Below are 20434 nucleotides of genomic sequence, written 5' to 3'. Positions count from 1 at the left end.
AGAAGGTTAGTCAGTTATATTATTTTTAATGTTTCAATTATGTCAATAATATGTCTCTAATGCAAGTTGTATGAGCTTTTATTTTACGTTGGTGCCATTACTGCAGTGATTGGTCTATAATTGTTTTAACTCAAACTCCTGGATTTAATTTAATTTCTCTTTGGGTATCAGTACACTTGCATTTTAGATTCCCTTATTGTCAACGTTTGAAAACGTTTTGTTTGTTTCCATCGGTTGTTATCCAGATATCGATGAATGCATTACCGGCAACCACGTTTGTGACGTGAATGCAAACTGTACCAACACTGTTGGCGGACACAACTGTACATGCAAGAAAGGATTTCATGGAAATGGAAGTTCGTGTTCAGGTGAATTGACTTTACCTTAGTGTCAGTGTATTAACGCAACTGATAACTGGAGTTTCCTGACTGTTTCAAACTCTAAAACGATTTGTCTTGTGAATATCTTGTTATTGTAGATATCGATGAATGCAGCAATGCCAGCCATAAATGTGACGTGAATGCAAACTGCACCAACACTGTTGGTGGACATAACTGCACTTGCAAGGAAGGATATACTGGAGACGGACGCTCGTGTTCAGGTAAATTGACTTTACAGGCTTCCGTGTGTAACTGGGGTTCCCTGAATGTCAATTTTAAAACGGTTTGAACTACGTATTATATTGCGTCCATTTTATTTTAAAAATGTAATCCCTTGTTATTGAAGATATCGATGAATGCAGCAATGACAGCCATAAATGCCATTTGAATGCAAACTGTACTAACACTGTTGGCGGACATAACTGTACATGCAAGGAAGGATATACTGGAGATGGACGCTCGTGTTCAGGTAAAATGACTTTACTGGGGATCGAGTGAAACATTTAACTAACAACTAATAACGGAGCGGAAGTTAATCCCTAAATGTCAAACGTTAAAACGGTTTGTCTTGTGTATCCCTTGTTATTGTAGATATCGATGAATGCAGCAATGGCAGCCATAAATGCGACGTGAATGCAAACTGCACCAACACTGTTGGCGGACATAACTGCACGTGCAAGGAAGGTTTTACTGGAGATGGACTCTCTTGCTCAGGTAAATTTAACTTCAGTGTGTTAAAGCAAATGGTAACTGAAGTTCCCTGCGTTTCAATTTTTAAAACCATTTGTCTTGTGTATCCCTCTCTAATGCTAGATGTACGAGCTTTTATTTTGCATTGTTGCAATCACTGCAGCGATTGGTCTATTTTTTAACTCAAACTCCTGGATTTCTCTTTGGGTATCAGTGCATTTGTATCTAGGACTCCCTTATTATCAACGTTTGAAAACGTTTTTTTGTTTCAATCGGTTGTTATCCAGATATCGATGAATGCAACAATGGCAGCCATAAATGTGACGTGAATGCAAACTGCACCAACACTGTTGGCGGACATAACTGTACGTGCAAGGAAGGATATACTGGAGATGGACGCTCGTGTTCAGGTAAATTGACTTAACTTCAGTGTGTTAAAACAACTTATTCATTAACGTATTAAAGGAACTGATAACTCGAGTTCCCTAATTGTCAAACTTTAAAACGGTTTTTCTTGTGTATCCATTGTTATTGCAGATATCGATGAATGCAGCAATGGCAGCCATAAATGCGACGTGAATGCAAACTGCACTAACACTGTTGGCGGACATAACTGCACGTGCAAGGAAGGTTTTACTGGAGAAGGACGCTCCTGCTCAGGTAAATCGACTTAACTTCAGTGTGTTAAAACAAATGGTAACTGAAGCTCCCTGCGTTTCAAACTTCAAAGTGGTTTGTCTTGTGTATCCCCCTCTAACGCTAGTTGTATGAGCTTTTATTTTGCATTGTTGCAATGACTGCAGTGATTGGTCTATTTTTTAAATCAAAAATCCTGGATTTCTCTTTGGGTATCAGTGCATTTGTATTTCGGACTCCCTTATCCCAAAACGTTTTGTCTGTTTTAATTAATCGGTTATTATCCAGACATCGATGAATGCAACAATGGCAGCCATAAATGCGACGTGAATGCAAACTGCACTAACACTGTTGGCGGACATAACTGCACGTGCAAGGAAGGATATATTGGGGATGGACGCTCGTGTTCAGGTAAATTGACTTTACTCCAGTGTGAAAACAACTTATATATCAACGTATTAAAGGAACTGAAAAGAAAATGTAAAACTTTGAAAGGGTTTCTCTTGTGTATCTCTTGTTATTGTAGATATTGATGAATGCAGCCATGGCAGCCATAAATGCGACGTAAATGCAAACTGCACTAACACTATTGGAGGACATAGCTGTACGTGCAAGGAAGGATTTATTGGAGATGGTCACTCGTGTTCAGGTAAATTGACTTTACTTTAGAAACACAGTACATTATTACCCTTGAATGTTAAATGTTGACATGTACAGTTGTGTGCTTTGATCAGGTTTGCCTCCACTACTCATCCGGACACAAACATCTCAGTGATAAATTGGGTGCGTTGGCCAACCAAGCCACCGTCCCGTTTATTCACTCACAACGGATAATACAACAAATTACAAACTATGAATAAAATCAGAAAACTAAGTGCACCAGAGCCGGACACGAAAACCCCTAAAAACCAGCAAGTGGAGAAACGGGAAACGTTTTCCCCTGACGGCAGTGGCGCAACCCTCTGGATTTTAGGGTATTCCTATCTAACATACTGTAAACAAATACTTTTCTAAATGTAGGATCTTAGAGCGATACAATTATAATAGCAGAACTAAATATTAAAACAAAACGATGCGAAAGCATACATCCACGGATGACAAAGAAATAAAAATAAAACCAAACTTGACCTAAACGCGGCGAAAGCTGACCGTAGAATGTCCCACCTTGCTAACGGCTACCGATTACAAACTGTAATCCCACTATACGCTGCGCACCTCAAACCCGCGCCCAACCCTCTGGTCCGTGCCGGTAATTTATGCTGATTTAAGACCATCACAAATAACGTACATTTCTATTTTTGGAAGATATTTAGAAATGTATTGGCCTACAGGCTGTTTCCGTTTCCTATGTTTTGTTCTGTCCCACTCAAAGACCTGTTCTGCAGCCTAAAGAATGCATTATCAGCAGCCATGACTGTCACATAAATGCACACCGTATTAACCGCTGTTGGTGCCCGTAACTGTCCGCTCGTGTTCGGGCAGAATGCATGATACTTCTTAGTTCTTAAATGATCAAAGTTAATGATTAGCTGGAGCTCCTTTAATATCAACCGTTGAACCTGAGTGTCTGCGCCTAAGAAAATTTGGTAAACCAGTCGAGCTGAAGAATATTGGTTATGACGTCTGCGTACGACCGCCCGTCCGTTAAGACTCCGGGGATCGGTAGGGGAGTTCCAAGGCTAAATTTGTAGCGCGGTGTTCGCAGCTCGAGTTAATTTAAACGCGACGAAAAGCGAGCGAGACAAGTTTCTTCAAAAATTTTCTTCGAATAATATCTTCAAACGTGGTAGGTATTTCTCGAAATTTTGACAAACAACAAAGATTTACACGGACGATCCGAAATACAGACGTAGTTGAAACTTATTTCCTTGTGCAAGTCAAATGAAACAGTTGACCTCGGGTTTTGCCACCATCAAGAAAACAAATGAAATGATTTTCTGTTGAAAGGAAGGTAAGCTCAGCATCGCTGAATTCGCTGCATGAAGTAAGAAAAAGACACAAATGTAAGGTAACAAACCTAAACAGAATTTAAAATAAATTAAAGTATAATCCGAATAAATGCCTTTTTTCTGACTATCCATTTAACTTAATTTCTAAGCTCTAATTTTGTATGAAGAAAATATGTAGTAGTATAGGGTGCACAGCGGTTACCCCTTATTTGCTGTGGTTTCTTATTCGACTTCTTATTCGATGTAAAATTGCTGTGGATTATATTAATTTATGTTACTGATTAATCTAGACTGACCAGTTCCAAAAACTGGCTGCCAGGGGCCTAAGCCCCTTGCTGCTTCGCCGCTTGCTCGCGCGCGTTTACCCCAACAAAACCGCCAGCAAAGCAGGCTATCAGTTAATGAGTGAGCGATTTTTATTTATCTTGAACCTATGCGCAACCGTATACTCTTGATACATATACTTTGACCGCTTATTATCAGGATGGGACTATTGTAAAATCCAGTAAAAATACAAAAGTCGGAGCTCCACTTTTAGGCTTGCCTGCATCTATACATTTGTAGATATCAATGAATGCGGCAATGGCAGCCATAAATGCGACGTAAATGCAAACTGTACCAACACTGTTGGCGGACATAACTGCACGTGCAAGGAAGGATATGCTGGCGATGGGCGCTCATGTTCAGGTAAATTGACTTTACTTCAGTGTTGAAAAAATGGTAACTGGAGTTCTCTGAAAACCAACTTTAACATTACTTGTAAAGTTATTCAGCTGTTTAGGGGCAGATCGAAAACCAAGAGGTTGTTAAACCGACATTTACGACATTTACGCTACCGTGCATGAACGGTTTGACGTAAACTTGGAGTAAATTTGGTATTCAAATAAAAAGTTTGAGTCAACTTAAATTTTTTTTTAAAAAAGGAATGCCACAACAAAGAAACTTAGTGAGTACAGCGTAGATGGACATGTTTAACATCTCATTGTTTTCAGTCAAAGATTGCAAGTTCGACTTTGAAGACGGAATCGATGGCTGGGAGAAGACTGGTGAGGCGTTCAACAACCAACCGACTTACGGTGATAACGCCGCCTATCACCGCAACAAACCTGCCTATCTCCAGGGGGACTGGTACATTGGAACATTTGAGAACCGGCCCTCTGAACAGGCACCAGTAGGAATTCAAATGGACGCACCCCAGGGGACTCTGACGTCACCATTCTTTACCATCACGGGCAAATACATCTCGTATCTGATTGGCGGAGGCTGCAATATAGATACAATTCGTGCAGAGTTGATTGTCGACGGATCGGTAAACATTTTGTTATCTGGTTGATGGGATATTTCAGATGTTCTCCAACTCTCTCAGGGAGTTCGAGTAGACGTAGAAAAAAAAAGAGGCATTTAAGAAGGTTATTTATAAAAAGCTAGTAAACGCGTTTATATATGTATACAGGTTTTAAGACATACTTTCGGTCCGGCGGGGGGGGGAGGGGGGGGAGGACACTTAAAAAAAGGTTTCGTACTAGGAGGCTCGCGCCCCGAGGTCCAACCCCTTACCCTTCTATATACCATTTTGACAGAAAAGGCACCCCTTTCGTATACCTTTTACTGAAAAAAGATCCCCCTTCATATACCTAAAACAGGAAGTCTTCTTGTCATTTTAGTAAATTAAAATGAAACAGCTATAATGTGCGTATGTTCAAAATATTTTAATTGAGGGTTCTTTTAAATACCTAAATGGCCGATATCCCTACTCTTTACTACCCTAAACTTGTGAAATCCCTACCCTTTTATATACCTGAAGCATGAGTAAGGTGCCCCTTTCGGGCGAAGCCTCCCCGTACAGGCCATTATAGGGAGTACCCCCGGGCTTTCGCTACAGCAAAAAGATATGTGTGTTTAATTTAAGAGCGCGATCTGCTGTTTTAGTAGCCAGGGATAATTTCTTAATTTTGTGTTGCGCATTCTTGTTTCAAGCCAAATTTGTACTCTCTTGTAGAGCTGTTTTGTAGAGCTTTTGCCTGTTTCAGCAGTTAGTACTTCAACGTTTTCTCTCCTTCTGCTTCTTTTGCAAGTTTTCCATAATGATACTAACAATAACTTTCTATGTATATTTTCTCATTTTCCAGCTTGTCCGAGAAGACACTGGTAGCTGCAGAGAAGCGATGACTCGTAAGACCTGGGATGTCGAAGCTTTTAAAAGAAAACGCGCACGCGTCAAACTTGTTGACGACAGCGCGGGCTCATGGGGTCACCTCAACTTTGACGATCTGAAAGGCGATATAAGCTGTGGATGAAACTAAGACGAAGTTTAAAATGGAATCTGCCAGGGATTCGAGTAGTTATTGGACAGAATTATGTACCAAAATCATTTCCACCTTATTGCAAGCCTTTGTGTTACTGCTTCAAATATCTTATCAAAAGAAATCTTTTCTAACAACACCAAACATCGAAAACAAATTTCGAAGTTCCACTGAATCGCCCCCCTCCCCAAAGACGATTTTACAAAATGGCCACACGTGAGATTTTGCCTATAACTTGTGAAATTTGAAATTCATTTTCTCAGACTCTGATAAGAAATTGTTGTTGGAGTTATCACGGATTAGGAAATAACTCAATAGGATTTAAACTATTCTGGTGCTCGATCAAATTTTTGTCCAACTTAAATAAATATTACTTGACTTCCTGGTGGATTCCGTCTTAATTTCGTTCATTTGTAAAGTTCCGTACATATTTGAACAGAATGAAGTAATGGAAAATAAAACTATGCAATGGTAGAAGCCATTAGATTTGAGAGGAAATTGTATAACCGTTTGAAGGCGTTTTAAACACTATCTGTAAGCTATTTAAAATGTGGGAAATAAACTTTGAAACTGAACGAGTTTAGCGCATTTTCATGACTAGTGTATAATTTAGCGAAATACAGTTTTTTGTGTAATTCCCGTGCCTTCTTGATCTTAAATCCCAAAGGTAATAGTCAAATCTTTGCCACTTTTAACCTAAAATGGTAAAAATCTAGATTTCTAGCCTATTTCATACCAGTTTATTTCATAGCATTTTATTCTCAGATTAAAATGGTCCAAGTCGTAAATCGAAACTTATCAGTGCCCTCCTGGGCACACATTTCTATACGGCTCTCGGTAAGGAAAGGAGAAAACAGTAAAACGAACTCAGACCGAGATATCGCTTTTTATTATATAAACTGCAGTGTTTTAGCGAGTGGTAGCAAATCGAGAAAAATGGTATCACACATGTGTGGATAAAAATGATATCCACACATGTGTGATATCATTTTGACCAATCAACTTGCAGAGTTTGCCATGTTTCAATGCTCAATGGGCCAAAGTAAATCGATCTTAAGTCGAAACATCTTCGGATCTTCCTCGGCAATCTTCGGCAATCTTCGGAAAACTTCGGAAATTTTCGGAAAATGTTCGGAATCATTCGTACAACCTTCGGACAACATTTTGAAAATTTTCGGAAATCTTCGGAAAATGGTCGGAAATCTTCGGAAAATCGTAAAAAACATCGTAATTAGTAGGTTTATATAATAAAAAGAATAATACATGGTTGCTTGGAGATATGAAATTTATCTTCTCGTGTTCAAATCCGATAGCTCACTCGTTCGCTGCGCTCACTCGTGAGCTATCGATTTGAACACTCGAAGATAAATTTCATATCTCCGCGCAACCATGTATTTATATCCTCTATTTACCGTACCCAAATTCGCAAGTAGCCAATCAGAAGCGCGATCTACTGTCCTGATATCCTACGATATCAAGTCACTGACCTGATATGCCACCATATCACGGTCACTTTGAATTAAAGTAGTGTTTCCGTACGATGAATTGAAAAGAGGTTTTACCAATAAAACAGAAACGAGTATTTTTAATTAGCTGGTGCTTACCGGTCGTAAAATGAGAAAAACTTTCCCGCCAAAACTAAACTTGAGCGCGCACGCCAATTGTGCGATGTTTACCGACGAGTACTGAAACATTCACACTGAAACAATGGAGTCGGAGTTTCCAAATTTTTCGCTAAATTTGGATTTTGAAAATTTAGGGAATGAAACTCCAAACAAACGAGTAAAAAAATGTGAGAAGAGGACTTAATAAAAGTGTTGAGGACTAAAAAAGTATCCATACAAGCAGGTCAACACATTTCGCACTACGTGTCTGGCAAGCATGGCTTCAACAGAGCAAATAATCTCACCGGATTTTTGGCTAAATTTCATTTTGGGTACGGTAAATACCTAATAGTACCTTTTTGGTACGCTTCGGCGGCATATCAGGCTCGTTTGGTCTCGCCATGGGTATTTTGGCTCGACTGCGTCTCGCCAAAATACGAACCATGACTCGACCAAACTCGCCTGATATGGCGCCGAAGCGTACCAAAAAGGTACGATCAGGTATAAAAATCGCCAGTGAAGACACAATATAATCTTAAGTGTTCATTTTTCTCATATTAATGTAGTGTTCTAGTAATATAATGTAATTTGTAATGACTTTCTTCAGTATTTATTTATTTCAGTATTAAGACTAAACTAACTTGTAAGTAAACCAGATGTTCCTGTATAAATATACAAAAAAAAAATAAAAAATAAAATAAATCGCCAAAATGATCACACAAACAGCAAATAAAATACATTGGCGTTACTTCTTGTAAATCTTTCGTGCTTTTAAGTCCATGAATTGATAGCAGAGCTCCATAGGTAAGAAAGTAGCATTACTCATATGAATAGATGGGTAGGTTCTACATGAAGTGATAACCGCTGAATTAATGAGCTTTGAATCCAGTTTGATGAGATGCACTTCACGCGTGAGCGGGTTTGAGGGAGAATATTTGTTTGATTATTGAATATTTCATGTTTTTTGTGTGTGCTAATGGCCGTTATCACACTAGAAGACCGACAAATCGTCTAGACGGACAAGTCGTTTGACGATTTGTTCGTCTAGTGTGAATTTAACACGGCTTTTATATAGACGACTTGTCCGTCTTGACGACCAAGTCGTCTTTAAAAAATCGTCCTCCTAGACGGCCAAATCGACGGACAAATTCAGACGACTTGTTCGTCCAAAATAATGTCCGTCCCGTTTTCACACTAAGACGACTTGTCCGTCTCTAGTGTGAAAACGGCCATTGTTTTGAGTATTTAGTGTCGAATGTTACACGAGTTTTTAGGAGAGATAATGCTGAAATGTAGAGATAATGTAATGGTGCTTACGTTCAACGGTTCAACCCAACCGATTAGGTAAACCCGCACTTTTATAGAAAGAGAACAAAGAATTGTACTTAGAACCAATCAGGAAGCACGGTCAAACCGGACAAGACAGGCACAAATGCCGTTTCGAGTAGTTTAGAGCAGATTTAGCTCATATCTGACAAGAAAATGTCAAATGGTTGTTTAAAAAATATCCAGGCGTGAATGGGTTAAGCAAACTTGAAAAGTAACATTGTGAAGCTTGTACAGAGGACAGGTCAGGACTTAGAGTGGAGTTGTGTAGCGGTGTCCCAGAGTTCTCAGTTTGTCTATCAATTAGACTATTTGGAAGTAACGTAGGCCTGTGTTATCCAAGAAAATGCTGCGCATTTGCTCGCCTGATCAGAATAAAGCCCCGTGATAATTGGAGTTCTCCATATTTACACCGTTGTACTGGGGGGGGGGGGGGTGGATTAATAGAGCCATCCTCCCCCCACTAAGGTTTTTGTTCTATTAAGGTAAAACAAAATTAATTTAAATTAAGTAGAAAGCCCTTTCCTTGCCCTACAAGATAACCCAATGCCTGATGGTTGGGATACCATATGACGTCATATGATGACGTAAAATCCTGATCTTGGATCTGTCATCTTGCATTTTACTTTACATTGTATTCAGAAAATAACGGAAATTAAAAGATCATGAATCATGGCCAAAATATTAATGGGATGTAAAAATGTACAAAGTTGGAAAAAGTGAAGATTTATATCAAAACGGTGTATTTCTGGTCAAACCGTCATGTAATTAGTCGATTACATAACAATGCCACATATCATAGACACACATTTGAGAAACCCAAGTTTCTGCGAGAAATGAATGAACAGCTACTGGAAGTTTCAGCACAGAGAAAAAATATCATTTTCAAAATTGCGGTTTAAACTGTTTGTCTTGTGTATCCCTTGTTATTGTAGATATCGATGAATGCAGCAATGGCAGCTATAAATGTGACGTGAATGCAAACTGTAGTAACACTATTGGTGGACATAACTGTACGTGCAAGGAAGGATTTAATGGCAATGGAAGTTCGTGTTCAGGTAAATTAACTTTACTTCAGCGTATTATGGAAACAACCGTGACAGCTGAAGTTCGCGGAGTGTCAAACTTTAAAACGGTTTGTCCTGTATATTCCTTGTTAATGTAGATATCGATGAATGCAGCAATGGCAGCCATAAATGCGATGTGAATGCAAACTGCACGAACACTGTTGGCGGACATAACTGCACGTGCAAGGAAGGATATACTGGAGATGGAAGTTCGTGTTCAGGTAAATTGACTTTACTTTTAGCGTAAAAGCTCATTCATACTTACTTATACCGTTGTACTTATACCGGGAGAGAGTGATGGACTCCATCCCCGCGAAGATTTTCCTGCTATTAAGGGAAACCAACATTAATTTACAATTTGTAGAAAGCCCTTAGCTTGCTTTACAAGACAACCCAATATTTGCTGGTTGGGATATCATATGACGTCATTTGATGATGTTAGATCCGCCATCTTGGATTTGCCATCTTGAACTTCGCTTTATTCAGAAAATAGCAAAAACATAATAGAGAATCAAGGCAAAATGCTATTGGAATGTAAAAATGTACAAAGTTTGCAATTTTTATTTAACGAAACTTGAAGATGAACATTTATCTTAAAACAGTCGTTATTTAGTCAAACCTGTCTGTAATTATGTGGTTGTCAAGGCAATTTCAAAAAACATGAAATCACAGTTGACAAATCAAATTATCTTCCCGGGATGAATGAACAACTACTGAAAGTTTCAGCATCACATAGAAATTTTTTTCTTGAAATTGCGAAGAACAACTCCATGTGTGAAGTGAGGTAATATGCACCCCCTACCTTGTACGTTGGAGGGTTAATTTTGTCTGGTTTATTTCTTTTTACTCAAGATATCGATGAATGCAGTAGTGGTAGTCATCAATGCCACGTGAATGCAGACTGCATTAACACTGTCGGCGGACATAACTGCACGTGCAAGGAAGGATATACTGGAGATGGACGCTCGTGTTCTGCAGGTAAATTGACTTTACTTTTAGCATACTTTACGCACTTGTGATAATTGGAAATCGCTGAACGTAAAACTTTAACCTTCTGATGAAAAAACTAAGCCGTCCTTACACCGTTGTTCAGGAGGATTTGCTAGAGCCTCTCCTTCACCAGCTAAACAAACTGATTTACATTGAGTAGAAAGCCGTAACGCGTGCTTTAGAAGATGACCCAATATTTGCTAGTTGTGTCTCATATGACGTCATTAGATCCACCATCTTGAATTTCACTATTTTTTGTACCAGTGAATTTTTGTATTTTCGGTAACTTATCAAAGCGCGCGAAAAAGCACCGCTCGCTGGCTTCGCATATGCCAATAAATGACGCACCATATTTTAGATTTCAAACATACTTTTCATGATTGCCAATTATTTTCCCCTCCAGCTTACAAGAATTGCGCTGAAATCTACAAATCTGGTGAAAGAAGCGACGGTGTACACACCATTGGACTTGAGAACATGCCTGCCTTTGATGTGTTTTGTGACCAAACAACAGCCGGAGGGGGGTGGACAGTGTTCCAAAAGAGACTGGACGGTTCGGTAGATTTCTTCCTCTATTGGAGCGACTACAAACATGGCTTTGGCGATCTCAGTGGCGAGTTTTGGCTCGGAAATGACAAGGTCCATCGCCTGACTTCAAATGAAACCAACATCCTCCGTGTGGATTTAGAAGACTTCGAAGGGAATACTCGTTATGCCGAGTACAACATGTTTGGTGTTACGAGTGAGAATGACAAATACAAGCTGATTCTCGGATCTTACTCAGGTATGAAGCTTTTCTTTCATGTTGCACTGTTATAGCCAATGTACTTCCTAAAAGTGAACTACGAACGGGAAATAACTTCCAAGAAACTTTTGTACATAGAGGGCAGAACCCTTTTTAGGTTATTATTTGTTTAGGGTGGCTAGAACCCCATGTACAGATCATTTCCAGCACTGTTTTTAAAAAACAATGCTCGAGCAGCTTCAATATATAAAAAATTATAAAATAAAATATAAGTCTTTGAGATAGAAAATTTATTCTGTCACTCTTGTCTTCAGGCATATATCTGATATTTTTGACATTGCAAGTATCTAAAATGTGATAAATACAGCAAGCATACCGTGACAACATGTCAAAAACGACAGAGTGATCCAGATTATAGAAAGTGGATTGTTTACAATTTAGAACCTTTTGCATATAAATGGTAGCCTTGCCTTTGTACAGCTCCCTGACCACACCTACTCTCTTCAAGAAAGATTTAAGGCTAATTATGAATAATGATGGTTGCTTTTTTCTTGTTCTAATGTCTCAGGAACTGCTGGCGACTCTCTTTCCACTGTCCATCGCGATCAACCATTTACAACTCGAGATCATGACAATGATAACAAAGACGACCTCAACTGTGCCAGTAGGTGGCACGGAGCCTGGTGGTACAACAAATGTCACCGCGCCAACCTGAATGGAATCTATCGTGACGGAAATCCCTCCCCATTCAGTGATGGTTTGAACTGGGCAGATTGGAAGGGATTTTCCTATTCCCTGAAGAGGACCGAAATGAAAATCAGACCAGTGGATTTCTGAACGAGCTATTTCCCTTAACAACAGTTTATTAATGTGTCTTTGAAAGGACTTCTTATAGTTATGCCATGTTACTAGAGAACAACGTCTGTTTAACAAATAGATTCCATTTTGCCGTGCGTCTGTTCAGTAATAGATCACAGATGACGTCAAAATGTGGTATGAACAGAGAAGTGACCCACGAGGCGCTAGCTGAGTGGGTCACTGATGTTCATACCACATTTTGACGTCTTCTGTGATCTATTACTGAACAGACGCACGGCAAAATGAAATCTATTTGTTTTATATAATAACACAAGACTTTAGCACACTTCAGTGTCTTCAGTGTGAGCAATGCCGCCGTACCGATGAGCTAAGTTGTTTTGATTTCACTTTTAAGTTTTCGTTAACACGAAGCACTGTTAATCCGATTGAATAAACAGAAAAATGGTCAATTGAAAGTCAATGAAAAAACTAACCTTTATTCCGATTTGGAAAGTTGTTCAAATCTGTGAGCATTAACCGAAGCGTTCAACCGCAATACGTTTGTTTCCCGTGGCGTCGTCTCGTAACTGTACAACATCGGTCAAATTTTCATACAGATTTCGGATAAATTCTCGAATAATTCACTGTCTTCTTCAAGCTTGTTTCGCCCAGTTAAATGCTTTGAAAGGTGAACGATGCTTGGCGTATTGTTTCTCACTGAAGATTTGTAATTAAGCTGAACTTTTTTGCTTTGTTGTGGCCCCGCAAGTTTGAAAAACTTTGCCGACAACTCTGATTTGGACTATGAACTCTGATCACGCGCGCGAGTCACACCACCACGTGACGTCATCCATGCGTCTGTACTCTGATAGATCATAAGTAAGAACCAATCAAAATGCGCGTAGAATTCAGGTTATTATATAATTTATGTTAGACGTTTCCTGCTTAAAGTGAACATCAAAACTTGCTTCCAGAGTAGTTAACTAAATCCATTTTTGATATGACACGAATTGCGACACGAATTACGTCATTATGACGTAAAAATGACGTAATTCATGTTGAAATTAATTCCTTCAACCCACTCCCGGGAAGTTTAACAGTATCAAAGAAGATAACGTCTGCCTTATCTTCTGTTGTTGTCATTTTTTTCTTGTTTGGCGACAATTTGAGAGTCGGGCTTCTCATGTGCTAAATTATTTGCATTCAGAGAAGAATTTTGCTCTATTACAGGTGCTTGGGTTTTTTTTCTACGGAAGAAGTTTAGCGCAAATCGGAGAACTGATATGCAGATCGAAGACACGCCTCAATAATAATAATAATCTAATTTATATAGCGCCTTGTATGCACGACAGTCCTAATTTATTTTTAACGGTTCTTCAATGTTACCATTCTACCAAAATTAGTTTTTAACAAACATTATTGCTATTAAATCCATTTATGAACAGCGGCACTGGATGTATTAACCGATTCTGCAAAATAATGAACAATGAAGCGCGTGAATTATTCCAAAACAAGAAGCTTGAGAAGCTTGAGAAGCTTAAAATCGGGCGCTTAATAATTAGCTATCTGTTTTGACTTGAAAGGCAGGGTACAGTACAGTAAAAATCACTGGAAAAACAGTCACTTAAGCCTACTCTGGCCGGGGGGGGGGGGGGGGGCTTTTGAGGCCCGCGCTGACTTTGGACGCTTACAACTTTTTCAAGATTCAACCAAACGCTGCCAAACTTTGCGCGTTTATCTAAAATTTATCTCGCAATAATTTGGTAGGATTAGTTATTGTGCCAGTAACTTGAAATCACCATGGCAACGTCATTTTGACAGGCTTATTTTCTCAAATTTGAATTTTTCGTGTTTCTATTTAATAATGAAAATCTGGAATGTTTTCAAGATTGCATTATTACCTAATGACATAATGGTCTCAATTTATAAAAATATATTTCGCACAATACAAATAAACGATTGAACTAGACGTCTAGAAAATTTAAATTTGTAACACTTAGCAAAGTGCAGCCTTTTCGCAATACTTAATAAAGGCGGGGTTTTTACCTGAAGACCAATTTTTCGAACGCTTTATGTGGCTGACGCATTTCAGTATTTTCCAGCCCTTACACTTTAATGGAACAGTATACAACTCCTAATCAGGTAACTAATATTGTCAAGAAAATGATCACAACTTATTGACCAATGATTAGGTATTTGATTCATACCATTACTGTAATAGCAACTGGTGAAGAATAGTAGTACTGACCCAAAGTATAAGGGCTGGAAAACACTGAAAACCATTTCAGCCGCGTTTCAAGGAATCCAAAAAAGCTTTACTTATCCCATATATATTCGTTTTGCAGGGATGTCTGGGAGGCGATAGTTTTTCTCAAAGGATTAGTAAAATTTAGACAAATAAAAAATATTGGAGATTTAATGTGATTTTAAAATTTGAATTTGAAGTTAAAAATTGGTGGACGGACACCAAACAGTCTCCTGACAACCCGGAATGCTCTTGCGAGGGGGTCAACTGTTTGGAGGTGTGTCCATTCTTTTCTTCAATCCCTTCTTTAAATCTCTTAAAGTTCCATTCAAATTCAGGTAGAACCCCACCTTAAGTTTTGTTCATGTGAGAAAACAACAGAAGTCAAAGGTTGCGTGATATAGCCAGGCATGGATTTTAATTCTCCCTCCCTTTCCATCTCCTTAGCCTTTCACCCCCACCTGTCCCTCCCTTTCTACTCTCATTCAATTTAATGTTTGTTTACATTTCCTAACCAATTCAGTATCGTACTAATCTGTGCCAAGCAATCAGATAATAACAGAAATTTGCCTTAATTTTGATCTCCCATACCAAGATCTTAGAGTATAAACCGCTAATAAAACAAAACACACTTGATAATAATTCTCTGAGGTTATACACCTTGCAGTATTAACGTACTAACGAACTTGATAACAAACCCCATGTCGTACTAAGGAATTTTACTGATCAACATAGAAAATAAGTTCACAATGGTTTGTTCCCAAAACGTTTTTTACTGTACAGAGGGTCTGTATATTGACTATGTAACTTGTATACCGTATTGAAAAATTCAGAACGAACCGACTTCTGCCCGCTACCATGATATCATGTTGAAAAATTAGCTCGTTCGAAACCGTAGCAAAATCGTTAGAGACAGACAAGATACAGCCGTTTATTGGCAGTCTTTGAAAATCCTGAATTTCGTCAAAATGAGCCAAAATAAAGTTTTAAAATTTCCTTTATCAATATGGTTCTTATCTTTTTACTCAATTCTATGAACTGCTTTTATGCAGTACTGTCCACAAAGATTTCAATTTCCTCAAAGTTTCGGGACAAATGGATACAAAATATTTCGTGCAGAATGTAATTTGATTAAGCGAATGTTTTCCCCTTCTATAAATACTTCAAGCAGTGAATGAAAAACCGTTTTGTTTTCATCGATGAGAACCACTTTCAAATAGTTAATGCATTAAAATAACAATCAGATCAGAATACAATAATTATTAATGTAAAGTCTCGCTATTATATATGTCTCGGCAGAGATACTTCTTTTTTGCAAGTTCAAATGTATGCAAATTTCGTGTGAAATGTAATTCAATCATTGTCTTGTTTACAAACTCTTTCTTAAGAAAGTTGTATTTTCGTGAATAAAACCCATTGGCCTGTTTTGTTTTCCTGATCATGTTTGTCTGTGATTTTTACAAAACATGTGGTCTTTTTTTCGGAACTTTAAGTTGTACAAAAATTCCTATTTTGACAACAGATGTCACTTCCGGAATTTCTCATCTAAAATTCAATTGGTATTTAATTATAATTATTCGAAGTTTTCATTTTCAAGTCATCTTTTCATTCGATAGCTTTACTGATCTCGTAAAAAATTCCATTCAAGTTCACACCAATACTGTACAATGCCAATGTTTTGCTGACGTCTTGAGAAGTGTCTTACTAACGTCACTAGTCAATTCTAACTGAAATATATCCAAACCATTTGCAAGTTGTGCAAACATTCTACTCTTTGTGACAGGCGACTTTGACGCCCAACTGTGCGGAAATGAAAATCGACATACTTCTTGCTAAATATATAAAAAATAGTTTTAAAGTGGAGTTCGCCTCAAGAAAATGTACCGCCAGATCACACTGCTATTTGTAGAAACCAGCAAAGCGTCTAGTTTCAAAGTTTCCCACAAAAACATTGCGTGACATAAATGACGTTACCCCTTTTATTTACAAAAATAGCTTCAACTTGTCAAAGCAACTACAGTTTCACAATGGTGATTATTAGTGCTTTACCCCTTAAGCTTTTTTCTCTGTCCTCCTGCCGATGCAAAGAAGAGAACCAGATTGCAGATTAGCCCAAAAGTCGACCCAGTGTTCCTACAACGATTTACTGTCAAAACTGAAATGAAACCGATTGGCCCAGGCTATCCCCGTCATTTTTAGCCGACAGGAGACTATCGTCTAGGACGACCAAAGGGTAAACTATAAATCGGCCACGCCCGATTAATAAACCTTATAATAACCTTTCTTCTATTTTCCATTTGATTCATAATGTGAAAAGTAATTATATAAAACGCTTTATTGAACCTGCAATTGCCAAGACTAATTGACACAGATAACATAAATAAAAAAAAGCTGTTTAAAATTAGTAAGGTGTCAATATGTTAAATCGTGAATTTTATGCCGCCAAAAATAAAAGAAAGTTGGTTATATATTTGAAGAAAATGTTAAATGAAGTCTTCAATTTCGCAAAAATTAAATATTAGCCTTTCAAAATCGCGAGATTTCAAATTAACTGCAATTCAAACCATATGTTAGGGATAATATGAAAAGTGAAAACGTCCAAACCAATCATAAAAATCTCTCCCAAAATTTTCAAAACTCTCACCAAATAGATCAAAGCGTTTTTCAAGGAAGGCATCTCCTTAGGTGTTTTAAAATCTTTCTCTTGTGTTTTTATTCTTATATATTTTAGATTACAAGCTGGTGGTTCTGTTTTTCTTTTCTTATTTATTCCTCATCAGGCCTTGTCGCAGGTTATAGTGCTATGTGTCTCAATACACGAACATCGCGTGTTGCCAGCTTCGAGAACTAGACATTACCGTCAAAAAGGCATTGACTACCAAAATTAATCCAGCGGTCGGAACATATACAAAACGCCCACAAAAAAAACATCAATTATTTTCCCCAAAATTAAAAACTGCAGCTTGAGAACTCTTCTCTGCTTAATTAACATGAAGTCTTTAATTAGCAGGAAGTCTTTTTCGGGAACAATGATGTCATTTCAAAACAGTATGTCAAAACGCTCATTTACGCGGGAGAAATTGAACCCAGTGAATGAAAAGCAAATCCATAAAATACTGTCGCATTCCTCTCGAGCGACGTTTTCGAACAAAACAATTAGTTGAACTATCCCTTCGATGACGGAGAAAAACTAAAAACTTGAGCGCCTAAACCAATCGAGGAATAATTATTGCTTGTCGACATGAGAAAGTGCATTTTCGATCACATCTGTCTTAACGCTGTCAACCGATTTCTTACGAGGGGAGATCGAGAAATTAAAGGACGCAAATCACTATAAACAAATAGGTAACATGTTATTTCTTTTAGACGATGAATTAATCCGTCTTTTATTCGCGCCAATAGTTAGTGGCCTGCGAGAAACCAAACCGTTATTTTTTATTGGCGGCTTGCTAATATCGATAAGGCCTATTGCACAAGTCGATTGATTTTTCTTTAATAGTTTCTTTGACAAAATTTTGTGTTTTGCTCTTGCAGGGAAAAAAATTGCCAACATTCTTTATAACAATCGTGTTTGCTACTTTGTGCAAAATTGGTTCCTTGCTAGACTCTTTGTCCGAGTGCGTTTCCGTACTTCCGTGTCTAGAACGAACATCGACTGCAATAAATTTCTCACCAAAAACGACGGGAACAAAACAAGAATTTCATTCGAGCGAGATGATAATTACGTTAGCTGTCTGCGGCAGATAACTAACGTATTTGAATAAGACGTTTTCCGGTAGATTATTCACTCTGAAAACTTATCTTCTTTCTTTTCCTAGCTTGTAATTTGTTCTAGATTAAATGCCAAAAAATGTTTCCGCTCGAAAATTAAAAATTGGTAAGCAAAACCTTAGTTTAAACTTATAGAGATCATGTTGTGTTTATATGAACTAACGTAATTAAAACAAGCATGGCAAAATTACATAAAAAACATTTGAACAAAATGTATAAACTTGAGTTTGCTTATTAATACCGAAATTAATTATTATTATTATTATTATTATTATTATTATTATTATTATTAACAACTAAGGAATCGCATAACAAACGATGAAAACAGGAAACCATTAATGAAAAGGATGCTATCTTTTACGTCAACTCAACGTTTGCATAATTTTGTTAAGTACCAATGAAAATTAGAGCTCGCGTGTTAGGAAAAATTGGCGATCGTTAAAGGTGATTGAATTGGATTTAAAGATGGATCGAGTTACTGTAAAATGTTTATATTATTTTTTCCATTAAATTACTGTTGAGAATTTTTTTGTCAAATAAGAGGAAAAACGAAATATTTATTGTTCTATTATTCCTTTTATCAAATTACTATCATTCCATATAAAATGTCATTCGTTTTTGTTAAAACCCATCTTTAATGTCATTATTACTTAAAAATCGTTGTTAATGCATTGCTTATACCTGTCAACTGGGCGTTGATCTCAGTTCGACTTGAAAAAAAAAATGCTCGGGTATTATTCATGAACGTTTTTTTCTTTTAAACTTCCAATTATCTGCATCCTGTACGTTTGAGCCAAAAGAGACCTAAGTTGCATTTGGGAAGGTAAGATTGATAACTGGTTATAAACACCAAACAGACCAAATGTCTTAAATTTACAGATTATTTATGCCGTACATATATTTTGAGGTTTATTCGTTGTGGTCCTTAACAATTAAGATTTTGCTTACTAATTTTTAATTTTCGAGCAGAAACATTTATTGAACAAATTACAAGGTAGGAAAAAGAAACAGGAGAAATTTCTAGAAAACTCCTTCGTCAAATACGTTGGTTGTATGCTGCAAGCAACTATTGTGTCGTCTCGCTCTGTTTTTGGCTCGCTCTCTATCACTGCCGATATATTTAAGAGAAACTTTATCACGCCGTTTTTGTTTTTTCGTTTTCGGAGAAAAATTTCTCTCAGTCAATGCTCGTACTAGACACGGAAGTACGAAAACACACTCGGACAAACAGTCTAGCGAGAAACCAATTTTGCACAAATTAGCAATTCCCTTCTCTCTTATTTGAATGTTTAAAATATGTCTAATAAGAGACATCAGCGTGTCGCTGGTTTGTAACCAATATATAAAGAATGTTTAACTGACTTTCATCTGTTGTGAATATCACTTCCGATATATTTTACAACAACTTATTGCGCCTTCAGTGGAAACATACGAGTCGCAACGGCGTTTTTCTCGTTTTCGGAGAGAAATTTTTCGCAGTCAATGCTCGTGCTAGACACGGAAGTACAGGAACGAAAACACACACAGACAAAGAGTCTATCAAAGAACTAATTTTGCACAAATTAGCAAACACATTTGTTATAGAAAATGTTGCCAAATTTTCTTTTCTAGGCGAGCAAAAAAAAAAAGAAAGTTAAGTTTGTATTCATTGGTATATAAGAAATGCGATTATTGAGTCTTGAAACAGCAATATTTAAAACCTGCCTGTTAACATGGGCAGGTGTCATGGCCAGACGTGGTTTGAAAGCAGCTTCGGAAAAAGAACACAATGGCTGCAATTTCCTGTCATACATCTACTTTTTTTTTTTATTTCGTTCAGAAATTAACGGAAGAAAACGTTAAAGGAGGAAAAATTCGATTTAAACCAATAGTGTAGAAGTAATGGAATTCTTATTAAAAGCTTGCCTCCATACCGACTGTAGTTTAAACT

General features: G+C 37.6%; 1 protein-coding gene across 1 annotated transcript in view; it reads left to right on the top strand.

Moving 5' to 3' along the window:
- LOC144649138 (uncharacterized) overlaps positions 1 to 12612 on the top strand; it is a 12692-nt gene extending 80 nt beyond the window's left edge. Inside the window, exons 1-14 of the mRNA XM_078508593.1 lie at positions 1 to 5; positions 246 to 368; positions 479 to 601; positions 727 to 849; positions 972 to 1094; positions 1358 to 1480; positions 1608 to 1730; positions 1995 to 2117; positions 2233 to 2355; positions 9824 to 9946; positions 10054 to 10176; positions 10808 to 10933; positions 11349 to 11729; positions 12259 to 12612. The exon at positions 1 to 5 is cut by the window's left edge and continues 80 nt beyond it. Of these exons, the coding sequence (XP_078364719.1) occupies positions 1 to 5; positions 246 to 368; positions 479 to 601; positions 727 to 849; positions 972 to 1094; positions 1358 to 1480; positions 1608 to 1730; positions 1995 to 2117; positions 2233 to 2355; positions 9824 to 9946; positions 10054 to 10176; positions 10808 to 10933; positions 11349 to 11729; positions 12259 to 12527 (2011 nt within the window). The 3' untranslated portion in view covers positions 12528 to 12612. The remainder of the gene's footprint in view (positions 6 to 245; positions 369 to 478; positions 602 to 726; positions 850 to 971; positions 1095 to 1357; positions 1481 to 1607; positions 1731 to 1994; positions 2118 to 2232; positions 2356 to 9823; positions 9947 to 10053; positions 10177 to 10807; positions 10934 to 11348; positions 11730 to 12258) is intronic.
- Positions 12613 to 20434: the final 7822 nt, after the last annotated feature.

The sequence above is a fragment of the Oculina patagonica genome, chromosome 4 (genome assembly GCF_052425735.1).
Source record: "Oculina patagonica isolate OP01 chromosome 4, crgOcupat, whole genome shotgun sequence".
Lineage (NCBI taxonomy): Eukaryota > Metazoa > Cnidaria > Anthozoa > Scleractinia > Oculinidae > Oculina > Oculina patagonica.
This window is presented reverse-complemented; position numbering and strand designations above follow the sequence as displayed.